Source organism: Anolis carolinensis, chromosome 5 (genome assembly GCF_035594765.1).
Source record: "Anolis carolinensis isolate JA03-04 chromosome 5, rAnoCar3.1.pri, whole genome shotgun sequence".
Classification (NCBI taxonomy): Eukaryota; Metazoa; Chordata; class Lepidosauria; order Squamata; family Dactyloidae; genus Anolis; species Anolis carolinensis.
Window position 1 is genome coordinate 71,076,345 of NC_085845.1, and position 16,882 is coordinate 71,093,226.

General features: G+C 40.5%; 1 protein-coding gene across 1 annotated transcript in view; it reads left to right on the plus strand.

Moving 5' to 3' along the window:
* The first annotated feature begins 5,366 nt into the window (after positions 1–5,366).
* mtmr7 (myotubularin related protein 7) overlaps positions 5,367–16,882 on the plus strand; it is a 55,838-nt gene continuing 44,322 nt past the window's right edge. The window contains exon 1 of the mRNA XM_003221587.4: positions 5,367–5,555. Within this exon, the coding sequence (XP_003221635.1) occupies positions 5,532–5,555 (24 nt within the window). The 5' untranslated portion in view covers positions 5,367–5,531. The remainder of the gene's footprint in view (positions 5,556–16,882) is intronic.

Consider the following 16,882-nt stretch of genomic DNA (forward strand, 5'->3'; position numbering starts at 1 on the left):
CACACAAACATTTCTTCCAAGTGGGTTGTGAGTTTTCCGGATTGTATGGCCATGTTCCAGAAGCATTCTCTCCTGATGTTTCACCCACATCTATGGCAGGCATCCTCAGAGGTTGTGAGGTATATTGGAAACTAAGCAAGAGAGGTTTATATATCTGTGGAAGGTCCAGAGTGGGAGAAAGAATTTTAAAATCAGGACAGTGAATAAAGAACAACACTCAGAACTCTTGAATGTGTAAATGCTGTAATTAATCACCTTGATTAGCACTTAATGGCCTTGCAGCTCAAGGCCTGGCTAATTCCAACCTGGGGGAATCCTTTGTTGGGAGGTGTTAGCTGGCCCTGATTTTTTCATGTCTGGAATTCCTCTGTCTTCTGAATGTTGTTTTTTGTTGTTCTTTTATTCTTTTTTTAATACTGGTAGCCAGATTTTGTTCGTTTTCATGGTCTCCTCCTTTCTGTTGAAACTAAAGAACAACACTTTTTGGAAGTATTTTTTAACACTAGATCATTAAACAGAATTTCTTCTATATTATTGTATATTACTGTTTATAAGTACAGATACCTCTCAATTCAAAAGGTAACTCTATTGAATGTAAATTGTTTATGTTCCTTCCTCTTTGGTTCTAAAGAGTATGGTGGTAAAAAGGATTCTATACTGCCCATCTTGGCTCCTCTCTCCAGAATGACGTCATCATTGTCTTTACAAGCGGACAATGGGGAATTCCCAACACATGTTAAATTTCATGTTTAATGGGGAATTAAAAAATAAGTTGATTGGCAACCGACTTAGGAAGCATACGGGGAAAAATATACTTTAGAAATGGTTAAATATCTGGAACCCATGGTACAAGTTTGCATCATGTGATGAGCTCTTTGTAGTTGTTTCTCAAAAATTTGTAGAAACACTGATTTTATTGTGTGTGATTTTTTTATCATGTCAGAAGTGACTTGAGAACATACTGCATACTGCAAGTCGCTTCTGGTGCGAGAGAATTGGTCATCTACAGAGACGCTACTCAGGGGATGCCCGGATGTGTTATCATCCTGCTCAGAGGCTTCTCTCGTGTCCCCGCAGGCTAGAGCTGACAGACAAAAGCTCATCCCATCTCGCGGATTCGAACCAGCAACCTTCAGGTCAGTGACCCAACTGTGAGGTCAGCAGTTCACAAGAGTTGAACCCATTGTGCCACTGCAGCTCCTTATTGCGTGTGATGAAGTCCTATGACTCTGAAAACCTGGGTTTTACTCTCTGCTCAGCCATGTAAACCTTACACCATTTCAGACGAAGGCAAAAACATGTTTGCCATAAGTCAGAAACAACTTCACAACACACAACACCATTGGGTTTTATGTTAAATATTGCTGAACAGGGTGCTTGAGTCTATTTAAAGGATAAATGACAACTCCTAGTGGCTTCCAGGAGAGGAAATCCATTTTCTTTCAGTCAGAAAAAGAGCAGTCCAAAGAGATTGCTAGGGCCACAAAACCAGCCATGGGGATCCATATGTGGCCGGGCTGTGGCGCAGGCTGTTGAGCAGCTGCAATAAATCACTCTGACCATGAGGTCATGAGTTCGAGGCCAGCCCGTGGCGGGGTGAGCACCCGTCAATTAAAAATAAAATATAGCCCCTGCTCGTTGCTGACCTAGCAACCCGAAAGATAGTTGCATCTATCAAGTAGGAAATAAGGTACCACTTATAAAAGTGGGGAGGCAAGTTTAACTAATTTACGACTTGGAATAAGGAAGTGCCATCAGAGTGGATGATGAAGCAGCTGCTCCCCCCTGTGGCCAGAATCGAACATCCCCTCAGGAGAAGGTTAAATTGCCTCTGCGTCTGTCTGTCTCGGTCTCTGTTTGATGTGTTTATGGGCATTGAATGTTTGCCCTATGTGTGTATAATGTGATCTGCCCTGAGTCCCCTTCGGGGTGAGAAGGGCGGAATATAAATGCTGCAAATAAATAAATAAATAAATAAATAAATAAATAAATATGTCGTCCTAGTGTTGTACTTTGCCATTGATCTGTCTATGGTGTTCCTCGACTGATACTGTTGTTTTCTGTGCTTTCAAGTCATTTCTGATTTATAGAGAACCCATGACAGAGTTTTTTTGTGGGTAATATTTGTTCATGGAGTGGGAGCGCCTTTGCCTGAGGCTGAGATGGTGTGACGTGTCCAAGGTCACCCAGTGATTTCTGTGGCTGAGTGAGGATTTGAACCCTAGTCTCCAGAATTGTAGTTGGAGTACGCATAGTCTCATGTCAATAATATAAAATACTACTCCAATATTCAGAGGGGATATGTTCCCATACTTCCCATGGATACTGGAAACTTGATAATAGCAAGCCCTACTGAAATAAAAGATGTATGGCAAGAACATAATAGAATCATGCTGGAGGATCAAGAAAATTCTTCAAGATGACATATTTTGATGGATAAATGAAACTGTGGATCCCAGTCCCACTGATAAGAGCGGGGGCATACTGTAATGGCATGCAAATAATAATTGTTTCTAATATGCTATTATTATAACGGCACTCCATGCAGTCATACTGGCCACATGACCTTGGAGGTGTCTACGGACAACGCCGGCTCTTCGGCTTAGAAATGGAGATGAGCACCAACCCCCAGAGTCAGACATGATTGGACTTAACGTCAGGGGAAACCTTTACCTTTTTAATATGCTATGCCCATATTTGAAGGCCAATTCTGAACATGTTCTATGCCAACTGTTTCTCAAAACAAATGTTCTGGTCATAAATGATCTTTGATATTGCTGGCAGGATTCCCATTGTTACAAGGATAGTTCATTCAGCTGCCTAAGTCACATGAGTAACTCCTGCCTCTATCAATTATCTTTACCCAATTAAAACATTACTCTAGCCTTGCTCCAACTCTCTACCCTGGAAGAAACGATTTTCAGGACTCAGAAAGCTGCTGCATTGAAAAAGTATAAAAATGATATTTTCAAATCATACTTTTGAGGATCCTTGCAGACATAATACAAAGATTATTTTAAAAAATAAGTATTATATAAATTTCGTTAGTAAAAATGTCTAAAGATCAACCCTTGAGTAAGTTTCATTGTGTTCAGGAGGTGTGAGAAAGGAAACCCTCAGTAAATTTACGAGGTTGAGATTATAGCAGGTCCCATAGTTTTTAGGGCTTGAGACTGGCCTTTCCACACAGCTGTATAAAATTCACATTGAACTGAATTATATGAAAGTGTGGACTCAGATAATTCAGTTAAAAGCAGATATTGTGGATTATCTGCCTTGATATTCTAGGTTATATAGCTGTGTAGAAGGGCCCTTAGGGGAAACCCTTTGTGACATCACAGAGGGCAGCCCCTGGTATCTGCCTTGAAATGGATCATATGGCAGTGTAGACTCATATAATCCAGTTCAAAGCAGATAACGTCATTAATCTGGATCATATAGCAATGTAGAACAGGCCTGCTTTGAACTGGATTAGATTATATTCCAGTTCAATCTGCATTATTCTGGCAGCGTAGATAGAGCCATAGCTACACGTCCCAGGATTCCATAGCATTGAGCCAGGGCAGTTGAAGCTGTGCCAAAATGCACTAACACTACCACATAATCCATATTATTTGCTTTGAAATGGATTATATGAGTCAGATTCATATAATGCAGATTGAACTGCGGTCCCTTCTACACACTGCCATATAAAACCCAAATTATCTGATTTGAACTGGATTATATAGCAGTATAGTAAAGGTAAAGGTTTCCCCTAGTTGTGTCTGATTCTGGGGGTTGGTGCTCATCTCTATTTCTAAGCTGAAGAGCTGGCGTTGTCCGTAGACACCTCCTAGGTCATGTGGTCGGCATGACTGCATGGAGCGCCGCTACCTTCTCGCCGGAGTGGTACCTATTGATCTACTCACATTTGCATGTTTTCCAAATGCTAGGTTGGCAGAAGCTAGGGATAACAGCAGGAGCTCACCCTGCTCCCCGGATTCAAACTGTTGACCTTCCAGTCAACAAGTTCAGCAGCTCAGTGGTTTAACCTGCTGTGCCACTGGGGGCCCATATATAGCAGTGTAAACTCAGATAATCCAGTTCAAAACAGATAATGTGGACCATCTGATTTGATAATATGGATTACATGGCAGTGTAGAAGGAGCCTGGGGCCTTTTCCACACAGCTATATAACCCAGAATATCAAGGCAGATAATCCACAATATCTGCTTTGAATATATAGCAGAGTCTCACTTATCCAACGTAAACGGGCCGGCAGAACGTTGGATGAGCTAATTTGTTGGATAATAAGGAGAGATTAAGAAAAGCCTATTAAACATCAAAATAGGTTATGATTTTACAAATTAAGCACCCAAACATCATGTTATACAACAAATTTGACAGAAAAAGTAGTTCAATACGCAGTAACGCTATGTAATAATTACTGTATTTACGAATTTAGCACCAAAATATCACGATGTATTGAAAACATTGACTACAAAAATGTGTTGGATAATCCAGAACGTTGGATAAGTGAGTGTTGGGTAAGTAAGACTCTACTGTATTGCTAAATCCACACTGCCATATAATCCAGTTCAATGAAGCTGTTCTACAGCTGTGTCATAGGGCCCCTCCAGACAGGCCCTATATCCCAGGACTGGATATAAGATTATATGTTTATCCCAGGTTATCTGGCAGTGAGGACTGATATAATCCAGTTTAAAGAAGATAATCTAGGATCAGATCCTGGGATAAAGGGCAATGTGGGAAAGGTCTGGGGGCCCTTCCACACAGCCATAAAACCCAGAATATCAAGGCAGAAAATGCCACAATATCTGCTTTTAACTGGGTTATTTGAGTCCACACTGCCATATATGCCAATTAAAAGAAGATTTTGTGGCATTTTCTGCCTTGATATTCTGGGTTATATAACTGTGTGGAAGGGGCCTGGGTCTACACTGCTATATAATACATTTCAGAGCAGACAATATGGATCTCATATGGCAGTGTAGAAGGGGCCAGAACTGCGGGCCCCTTCTTGTATCCCAGAATATCAAGTCAGAAAATCACACAATATCTGCTTTGAATTGGGTTATCTATGTCCACACTGCTATATATTCCAGTTTAAAGCAAAAAATGTGGGATTTTATTCAGCTGTGTGGAAGAGCCCTAAGAAGCAGGGCCCTATGACACAACATTAGCCCACAGTGTTAGTCTTCCACTTGAGAGGCCAATGGCAACCATGCTGGGAACTGTAGTTTTAGGGGGAGGCTTTCAGCACCCTCAGCCAAGGCGCCCCCGGCCTCGCTAGACTACAAGCCCCAGAATGCCTCGGGATGCGGCCGGAGCAGGGAGAGAGGCCGAATAAACACAGCGGCTGATGCAAGGGGCGGGGCTTAAGCCCTAACCTGCCTGAGCATCCCGGCGCCAGGAAGGTCGGTGGATGGATCGGAGAGCCTTTTTTTGGCCGCCTCTCTTCCCATCCCGCTTGAGGCCAGGCTCTTTGATCTTCCCCGCGGCCCACCAGGCTTGATCCGGCGCAAGGAGCCATGGAGTACATCCGCATGCCCAAGGTGAGTCATGGAAAGGATCCTCCATCCTTGGGGTGGGTCGCCATCAGGATGCAGTGAAGGAAACAATTGGATTCCTTTCATGCAAGGTGCCTTTAGAGCAGCTTCCAATTGGACTTGGGGCATTTCTATAAATATAAATATAAATAAATATAAATAAATATGAATATAAAGGGATCCTTCCACACAGCCCTATATTTCAGAATATCAAGGCAGAAAATCCCACAATATCTGCTTTGAACTGGGCTGTCTGAGTCCACATTGCCATATATCCCTGTTCAAAGCAGATAATGTGGGATTTTATTCAGTTGTGTGGAAGAGGCCTGGGAATGCGATGATGCTCCCTGATCCCAGGCTTTAGCATCCATTCTTTTTTACATAACATTCCAATGGGAGTCCACTTTGCATATTTTTTAAGGAAGACATATCCCCCCCGCATAAATCCAAAACAAGCATCTTCAAGCAACATCCCATAGACAGAACAGATTTCTTTTTACATATGGCTCAAATGTCTTTTATATAAATGCATACATTCTCTTTATTTATTGTTATTAATTATTATTTTTTATTCATTTCTATCCCGCTTTTCTCTCATGGGTGGGATTCAAAGCAGTGTACATTATATAAAATTCAAACAAATACATCCAACGACAATACATAATCAGTTAAAACATCATATCCCAATATAAAAACCCAATTAACACATCAAATAAAACCATTTTAAAACTTACAGCAAGCACCATTTAAAGATATCCATAGCCTCTGGCCGCTGAAGTTATTTGTCAAGTATTATCAAAATACAGTAGAGTCTCACTTATCCAACACTAGCTTATCCAACGTTCTGGATTATCCAACACATTTTTGTAGTCAATGTTTTCAATATATCATGATATTTTGGTGCTAAATTCGTAAATACAGTAATTACAACACAACAATACTGCGTATTGAACTACTTTTTCTGTCAAATTTGTTGTATAACATGATGTTTTGGTGCTTAATTTATAAAATCATAACCTATTTTGATGTTTAATGGGATTTTTCTTAATCTCTCCTTATTATCCAACATATTCGCTTATCCAACGTTCTGCCGGCCCGTTTATGTTGGATAAGTGAGATTCTACTGTATATGGAAATCCACTTCCCATATTTACTAGTGAAAGAACCCCTACCATAGTAGCCAAATGAAGAGCACCTTCAAGTAGTATCTACAGGACGCAGAATCTCATCCATTAATTCCACCGGTTTGTTGGTTTTTTTAAATATAGTCAACAAATAACAGCCATACTAAGATGGATTGCTGTGAATTTTCCCGGCTGTATGGCCATGTTCCAAAAGTGTTTTTTTCCTGACTTTTCGTCTACATCTATGGCAGGCATCCTCAGAGGTGATGAGGTACAGTAGAGTCTTGCTTATCCAACATAAAAGGGCCGGAAGGACATTGATAAGTGAAAATGTTGGGTAATAAAGAGGGATTAGGGAAAAGCCTATAAAATGTCAAATTACGTTATGATTTTACAAAGTAAGCATCGAAACATCATGTTTTGCAACAGATCGACAGAAAAAGCAATTCAATACACGGTAATGTTATGTAGTAATTACTCTATTTACGAATTTAGCACCAAAACATCGCAATGTATTGAAAACATTGACTACAAAAACATTAACTACTAAAAGGCAGACTGCGTTGGATAATACAGAACATTAGATAAGCAAAGGTTGGATAAGCAAGACTCTATTGTATGTTAGAAACTAGGCAAGTGGGGTTTACAGCATATATCTTTATCTACCTCATTACCTCTGAGGATGCCTGCCATAGATGTGGGCAAAATGTCAGGAGAGAATGCTTCTAGAACATGGCCATACAGCCTGGAAAACTCACAGCAACCCAGTGATTCCGGACATGAAAGCCTTCGACAACACAATAATAAGATGACTGCCCTCTCTAGAGAAGTAGAAGCCGATTCAGAGTATGACGTCATTGCTGTGTAAATAAATATATTACTGCCCAGCTGGAAGATTACAGTGAATCATATGCATTGCAATGATGCGATATGTAACCTAAATTACTTTGGACTAAATTGTTATAGCAGGGATAAAGAGTAAGTTATTGTGTATTTTGAAAAAGGATTCTTGAAGCCTGTTTTTCAAATACGTACTGTTGGTGTATTTTTTGGACTCAGAAGAATGGCCTCTTGTTCTTAGGTTTTATACTATTAAGCCTCTGGGCCTTTGACAGGAAATGTGATATGATCATAGAGGAATATTGTTTCCTCTATTTATCAATCAAAAAAGCCTCGCTTCCTCTTTGTTTAATGTTATTTCCTTTTTGCAATTTAAGCAACATGGATCAATTTAAAATACATCCTGATATCTCTGACTATAGCAATGTAAATGTTATAGTCTTTGTGCAGACTCTGTTTATAAGGTTATACATTATTCTAAAAGATTTGGACTTTTAAAAATATTTCTTAAGTGGGAGAAAAATGTATTCTTTTTGCCAGGGTTGGATGTGCTGGCATCCATTGGCTAGTTTTTTTTTGTTGATTTATTGGCCACCATTTCTCAGAATTTTCTTTTAGATGTAATTGTATCAGTAGTCTTCAGATCAGGGCGACAATTTGTGGCTCTCTGGATGTTGTTGGAGTGCCACAAAATGCCAGAGTTCGTGCTGGCAAAGAGACAAGCCACCTTTAAACACAGAGACGACTTGTCTCTTTGGCAGTGAAGAGGGTATTATAACTATTCAATCCACCTCTTAATTCCTCCTGATCTGCCTCTGTTGCTCTCCAGGACTCATAGGGCCCTTCCACACAACCCTATATCCCAGAATATCAAGGCAGAAAATCTCACAATATCTGCTTTGAACTGGGTTATCTGAGTCCACCCTGAGATAATGTGGGATTTTCTGCCTTGATATTTTGGGATATAGGGCTGTGTGGAAGGACCCAGAGTGGAGGAGAAGCTCAGGTACCCAAGGGAGAGTAAGCAGCATGTGATGAGCAACAGAGCTATCTGTAAGGATACAGCAGACACTTTCATCTCTTTTAAGACTCATACCACCTGATTCTCTTGCTATCTGGCAACCTAATTTCTGGGGCATCATTACTCAGGTCCTCAGGAAACCAGTGCTGAAAATACATGCTCTGTAACCAGACTGTGAAAAACTTCTTTTGTTGTATTGTAACTTCCAGAAGCCTTCAGTCAGCACCATCGATGAGGAAGTTTTGTGTAGGGAATTCTGAGAGTTATATCCTAAAATGTACCATATTTATTTGATTCTAGGATGCCATTGATAGTTCACTAATTTCAGTACTGCTACCAGCAAAAAATATACAAGACACATCCACAGTTCTAAGATGCACCCTATTTTTAGAGATGTTTATATGGGGGAAAAGTGGGTCTTAGAATTGAAGAAATACAGTAACTTTTCAAGCTCTATTTGTAGCTCAGAAGGGCCCTGCTGCTTAAACCACATTTTTCAACCGAATTATCAAGTTGAATTATCAAACTGGGGCCAGATTGGAGCAGAAAAGTCTACAGGGTCCAGCTGGGATGATAATAATATTTCTGCTCTGGTAGATTATCATATTACCATCCATGTCACCATTTTTGCTTCCAGCTAGCTATAGAGCTTAAACTCATCACCATTGCAGGCACCCTATATACTGTATTAGCAGAAGCCTCTATACAATACATTTTCCCTGTGTTGATGAGTGCCCTGAAGCTATGAAGTCACTGGAGTTTCAAGCAAACTCCAGAACATCCCCTGACTTTTGTTTAACATGTGATATTTATTGGAAATACAGCCCCTGGTGGCGCAGCAGATTAAACCGCTGAGCGCTGAACTTCCTGTCCGAAAGGTTGGCAGTTCAAATTCGGGGTAAAATCGGGGTTGTTAGCCCCAGCTTCTGCCAACCTAGCAGTTCGAAAACATGCAAATGTGAGTACATCAGTAGTCATGTCAGCCACATGACTTTGGAGGCATCTATGGACAACGGTGGGTTTTTGATTTATAAATGGAGACGAGCATCATACCCCAGAGTCGGACATACCTAGATTTGATGTTGGGGGAAACCTTTACCTTTACCTTTTTATTGGAAGTGGAGAAACATGGGGACTACCAGGTTATAATGCCTGTGTAGATGAACCCGCAGTTATCAACCATGGAGTCTTCTGATCTGGATGAGAACCACATACCTTCCAACATGGACATATATGGCCAAGAAAAATTGGCACACGGTCAGGATGGCAAATATGAATGAGGAAATATGTATAAACCAGGAGAGGCTGTGGCAGTTTGCCTTTGCTTGAGCCTACTGGGAAAAGCAAGACTCTGCCCTTATCTATCTTCTCCTCTCAATGAGCTGAGTATAGACTACTTTTGCACTTTAATCTCAGATTGCACCAGTTGATGCAATAGATGGACAAAGTGGAGATTAAACTCGCTTCTCCACATTTTGGTCCCAAACCAGACTGTCCTGAAATCTCTCTTTTACTTCAATTCACAAATTATTGCACGAATAACATACCTTCTGTTTTGGACTCCTAGCATTTCATCTGCCTTTTCAGTTGTTTCATTGTGTTGATTTTGGAAAATGGGACTTCCCCCCACCCTATAGTTTCAGAACACAGAAACCAGGGAAATGCCATATGATTTTCAGCCCATGTAGCTTGGTACCATCTTCTGTCATTGGCTGTGAGTTTTGGGGGTTCTAGAAAACTGTGTTTCTGAGTCTGACTTTTACCTGGGAATGCCAAGAATTGAATTTATTATCTGGAGAAGTGGTTCTTAACCTGTGGTCTTCAGGCCCCTGGGTTCAATGTCCTTAGAGGGGATCCATGAAGGTTTGAGGAAGCCCCCAGCGGTGGAGCGGATTAAATCGCTGAGCTGCTGAACTTGCTGACCAAAAGGTTGGTGGTTCAAATCTGGGGAGTGGGGTGAGTTCCTGCTGTTAGCCCCAGCTTCTGCCAACCTAGCAGTTCGAAAATATGCAAATGTGAGTAGATCAATAGGTACCGCCCCAGCGGGAAGGTAATGGCACTCCATGCAGTCATGCTGGCCACATGACCTTGGAGGTGTCTACGGACAACACCAGCTCTTCTGCTTAGCAATGGAGATGAGCACCAGTCCCCAGAGTCGGACTGAACTGGACTTAATGTCAGGGGAAAACCTTTTCCTTTACATTTATGAAGGTTTGAAGAAATATTATGAGCGTTTACAGTTAAAATAGAAAAGAGGGAGGAAAAAAGGAAGGAAGGCAGGCAGGCAGACAGGTTGATTGTCATACGTACATTAATCTCAAAGAGCAGGAATCTTTGACCAATGATAGATATTTCTAAATTCAACCTTGGTGCTCCATGGCAACAAAAGATATTTAAAGAGGTCTGTGGTAAAGAAAATGTTAAGAACTTCTGCTCTTGAAGCAAATTATTTGTTTTGCCATTCCATTGTAAACTGTCTGCTTTGGTGCTGGCGCCAAAAGCTGTTTGTTTATGAATGGCTGTTTTATTTGTTGTGAGCAAACATTGATTTAAAAATGATCACAAACAATTAATAAGGTTTTGAAAGTGAAGTCTTTGGGGAAACTGCTAAAACCTGAAACAGCTGCAGGGTGTGATGATCAGACAATAACAGGCTGCCCAAGGTGGGGTGGGGTGGGGGTAACAGAAAACAATATTGTCTGGTTTGGATGCATTGTGTCATCCAGATGAATGGGTCACTACTGATGCCAAGAAGCAGATTGGCTCCAAATCATGGATGACATGACATAGAAGGCAGTTTGTCAAGCTATGTGGAATATTATTTCTCCAATTTATATTACCATAGTGCTACATTGAGAACAGAGTTGGTTCACTTCATTTCCAGGGAGGAGGCCAAATGTATCTCTAGTGTATTCAGTGTAGCAATAATAGTGTCAGGAATGGATCTCATCTTTGTTTAGTGCAGTACTCCAGAGTATTCAGCTTACTCTGATATTTAAGTTTCCCTTCATGTTCCTGAAGCATTTCCTTCTCTTTTGTGTCAAGTGTGATATACGGGAAAACATTTGTATCACAGGTCTTCAGGCCTATCATCTTCAAAGATGGTGATGGTGAAAACGACAATAGTCTTCATTAGTCCAGTAACTCAGATGACAGCCGACCCTAGAGTTCTTAGAGCTGTGGTTCTCAACCTGTGAGTCCCCAGATGTTTTGGCCTTCAACTGGCCCAGAAATTCTAAGAGCTGGTAAACTGGATAGGATTTCTGGGAGTTGTAGGCCAAAACACCTGGGGACCCACAGGTTGAGAACCACTGCCTTAGAGTGTCACTCACTGCATTGTCAAGGCCCACATTGGGGATTTATGAGAAAATTAGTTCTATACAAATGTCTTCCCTCTTCCTCTTACTGTTTTGATGGCCATGTTTTGCAACCCTGCAGCTAAAACTAAGATTTGGGATGCCAAAATCCCACAGTAAATCACAAAAGAGGTTTCTTTCCACTAGTGTGCACTTCAAAGTCTGTGAGGTGTGCTCATTTAAATATAATAACAGAAAAGGAATGAAAAGGCCAGAGAGGAATGGCTTGAATGCCTCCCCATTTTTAGAGTGATAACACTATGTAACAATTTTTAAAAAAAAAAATTGGTTCATTAAGTGCTTTGCTATGGTTGACTTCTCTGGTTGAGTTAGTCTGCAGTGCCTTTCATGTTCCTTGAATTGTGTTTAGGCAATGCTGGTCCCTATGTAGATTTGTCCACGGTTGCATGGTACATGGTAGACTTCTGCAGAGGTGAGAGGATCCCTCTTGTCCATTGATGAACGGTGCTTTTGTTGGATTTTCTTAGTAATAAATAAATAAATAATAAAACTTTATTTATATCCCGCCAATATCTCCCAGAGGGATTCGGGGCAACTCACGAAACAGTCAAGGTGTGACACAAAATACAAAATACAACAAGTGCAGAACAAAACATAGGCAATAAACAGTCAACACAACATCATAAATTCACAGTACTCCCTAGTAAAAATAATTAAATACAGCAATTGCTGTAGATAAAACAGCAGTATTTGATCTCAGAATTGTAAAGTGCTAAAAAAGAGTCAACGGTCCTCATATATATTATAAGAGAGTCTAAACATGATTGAAGGCTTGTTGGAAAAGCCAGGTCTTTAATTGTGTGCAGAAGGTTTGGAGGGTAGGGGTTAACCTGATCTCTCCTGAGAGGGCATTCCAGAGCCGGGGGGGCCACTACCGAGAAGGCCACCAACTGCACTTGAGGTCTGTGGATAGGTTGTAGATTGTGTTTCTTAATCAGGTTCCCTATGCGGTTAATGGTTTTCTTGATGTATGGTAAGAGCACTTTTCCTCTGGATGGATCTTTGTTTTTAGCTCAACCAGAGAAATCAGCCATGGTACTTGATGAACCAACCTAGATGTAGCATATTATTTGAGAACACAGAAATGCTGGACCCTCTAACAACCACCATGTCGGACTACACAGAGAAGCCATTGAAACCCACAAGCATGTGGACACTTTCAACAGGAAGGAGGAAACCATGGAAATGAACAAAATCTGGCTACCAGTATTAAAAAAATTCTAAAATCAGGACAGTAAATAAAAACAACACTAAAAAATCTGGGAATTTTTGACCAGAAACAATCAGGGCCAGTTAACACCTCCCAACAAAGGATTTCCCCAGGCAGGAATGAACCAGACTTTGAAGCTGCAAGGCTTTTCAGTGCTAATCAAGGTGGCCAACTGCAGCATTCACACTTGCCTCAAACAGATGAGAGTTCTTTCTCTCGCCTTGGATTTTCCACAGATATATACACCCCACTTGCCCAGTTTCCAACAGACCTCACAACCACTGAGGATGCGTGCCATAGATCTGGGTGAAGCATCAGGAGAGATTGCTTCTGGAACATGGCCATACAGCCTGGAAAACTCACAGCAACCCACAAATATACAGTTATCTGTTTTGTTTTGAGGGGAGGGTGCTCTGTTTATACTATTTTGACATATAATCCTTTTTGAAAAAGCAGTCCACTAGCTGTTCCCCTTTTTAGGTCTTGGGAATCAATGAAACTTCATTTCTGTTTGATAAAAGAAAATTATGCCTTGGATGGAATGGAAAATTGAGAGAGTTGTTTGATTCATAGTCTAGAATTTGACACCATGTGGCTTAGCAGATGCTAAGCCATAAACCACATATTTCCTTTCTTACTAACTGAATTAAATTTCCCACCAGTCTGCCTTCCCCTGAACAGCCTGATGCTGTGGTTCGCCGAATGCTCTGGAGATCTCAATCCCTAAGTTGACATTCTTCAACGTGGGCCCAATAGCTATATATCAGCCTAACTTATACTACAGGATTGTGTTGAGGATCAAATGGGAAAGAGGATCATATATGACACTTCTTGCTCTTTGGGGAAAAGATGTAATAAAAATAGAAGAAATAAACAGAACTGCTGCAGAAACCAGAAAATAAATTGTGTCATAGCATGAAGATGGATATCATCACTTAGTGTTGGAAAATAGCTTTGTGGCTTTGGGTACAAATGGCCTTTGTTTCAACCTTGGGATCTTTCGGTCCTGCAAGAATCTCAGCCAGTCACCACAGTCTGAATCAATAATAGACAACCTAGATTGACTCTGAGCTGTTTGTTCAGCTGCTTGTGCAACATTTTGGTTACTGTGGTTCAAAACTCAGTGACAAAGAACTTTCTAAGTATATATTCCTAGATTAAATCTTTGATGACTTTGTTTAAAAAAAAAAACTTTTGAGAAAACCCACTCTCTGCTTGAGGAGCTGACACAGAGGGATACAAAACTGTCTAACTGATGCTATGTCACCTTGCTCTTTCTGTCGTATATATAACCACCATCCTCCTTTACTCTGTGTGACTTTTAGGATGGGATTTTGTGACACAAAAACCCTATCTCGAATTAAGAATAGAGCTTTCAGAGTGAAATCCACTTATCCGTTAACTAATCAGTCAAACCGCCAGTAATATATTGTCTACATGTTGCTCATGAATGATTAGATTCCCATGTATAAGTTTAAAAATTTTAATCAAAAGCTGGGTTGACTTACCCATGGGTCAATATGAGTGCTGTATCTTCACTCTTTTTTCAAGAAATAGCCATGGTACGACAGCCTCAATTTAGTCATCTTGGAATCTAGGGAGAGTTCAGGTTTGATTTGCTCTAGGATTCATTTATTTGGGTTTTTTTTAGCAGTCCACAGTATCTGTATAACTATTTAAAATGTCAAATGAGTTCACATTTTACTATCAGCTTTTATCACAACCATACATAGACATTTGAAATTCCCTTGACTTGGGGAATTTTATCATTCGAGGTATGCAAACTGGCATTTTAGTCATATGGAAATGTATTTATATTTATTGTTTTGTACTCTTATCTTAATACATTTACAACATATTTTTGGCTAAGTTGTAGGTTAATGTAACTCCAGAGGCTTTCAGAGAATTGTACAACCAATGCACACCCAATTCTGCCTTTTCTTCAGCATTCCTTGCCATCTGTGACAAATGCACACCTTATTTACAAGAGCTTTCTGTATTAAGATGATACTGGAAAGTGTTAATTTAAGCTGAGATTCATCTACAGTTTAGAACTATGTGGGTATCTTTTTCATGAAACCCAGAAACTGCTTTCTCTGTGGCCTTTATTTCTCATCCAGATTTCTACGGTTGTGACCACATGCATGGCATTCACATTGATAATTGCATTACAGAGACCTCTTTGTCCTACTATTAGCACTTTGGGCTAGAAAATTCTCATCATCCATCTGTTTCTCACTTAACTTTCTCTTGTCAGTCAGCTTGAGGTCATCTGAGGAAATAAGCACCATGAATCTTCCTCTTGGACTCTCTTAACAGTCTTTACTTTATTGCTGTTCATTACATTGCCTCAGAACAAGTGTTTTCTGTTTAACTGCTTTCTAGAGAACAATCCAGCAAGGAATTTTGACCATTTTGTCTTAGAGAAGACACATGTTCAAGCAGTCAGTTTGGTGCTCATTTCCACTCGGATATGCACATCCTCCCTAAAACTTGTATAATCTTATTTTAAAATAAAAATGGTTAGCTGTAAACGATGTTCAACACAATACCTAATAGTACTGTCCTGAGACCTCTGATTGTTTTAAAAATAGAATAAATTCAAGGCATTCGTTTTCTTGCGACAGACCCATGTTTTGGAAAAAAAACCCCACCAATGAACACATTAGAGGCCAAATGAAACATTTCATGCAGTGGTATGATTTTTATTAAAAAAAACTGTGACTGCTCACTGGTTGTGTAGTATATTCGTATTAAGAACTCCAGCTATAGACATTATTTTCTAAATCAATATTTCAAATTTTCACCATATTATTTTGGTTTATGTTTGAATTCAACCTATATGTTTAAAGTAGAGTATGGAAATATTACACTTTTGGTCTACAAGTCTCATTCATCATGATGACTGGAGATTCATGGGGTCTGAAAAAGACAGGTTGTAACCATTTTTTGAGTGGCCTTCTGTGAATACACACATATGGAGTTGCTGTACCTGCACCTGCACAGGCTTCAGCTGAAGCTTCTCAAGCTATATTTTTAAAATTTTGGTGGTAAACCCACGCACTTCTCCCAGGGCATAAAAGATGTCCTGGCTGTGCGCTCCCCAGTTCCTTCGCTGCAGAGGCAGCGAGAAAGGAGGAGATTTGCATGAGAAGGGAGGAACGGGCAGGTTTTTGTGGCCTCTGTGAATGCACACATATGGAGACTAGCAAGCTGAGGCCTAGGTAAGTGGGAAACATGCCAAGCCAACACCAAAGTAGTGCAAAAACAATCTTTCTTTATTTTGCAGAAAGAGAAAGCAAACCACATAGGGCTAAGTGCAGGTAAACAAACCTCAAGTGCAAGTAATCAAACAGGTCCTAAGGAGAAACAGTACATCCTGTGAAGGAGGAGCATTGCTAGGTAGTGCAGAGGCTGGTACAATGAATAAGGCGAGAAAACATAGGTAACCGTTTCAATCTTCAGACACCTCCCAACAAAGGATTCCCCCAGGCAGGAATCAGCCAGGCTTTGAAGCTGCAGGGCTTTCCAATGCTAATCAAGCTGGCCAATTACAACATTCACACTTGCCTCGGGCAAACAAGAGTTCTTTCTCCCACCATGAACATTCCACAGATATATAAGACCCAAGTGCCTAGTTTCCAACAGATCCCACAACCTCTGAGGATGCCTGCCATAGTTGTGGGTGAAATGTCAGGAGAGAATGCATCTGGAACATGGCCATACAGCCCGGAAAAATCACAGCAACCCAATCAATGTAA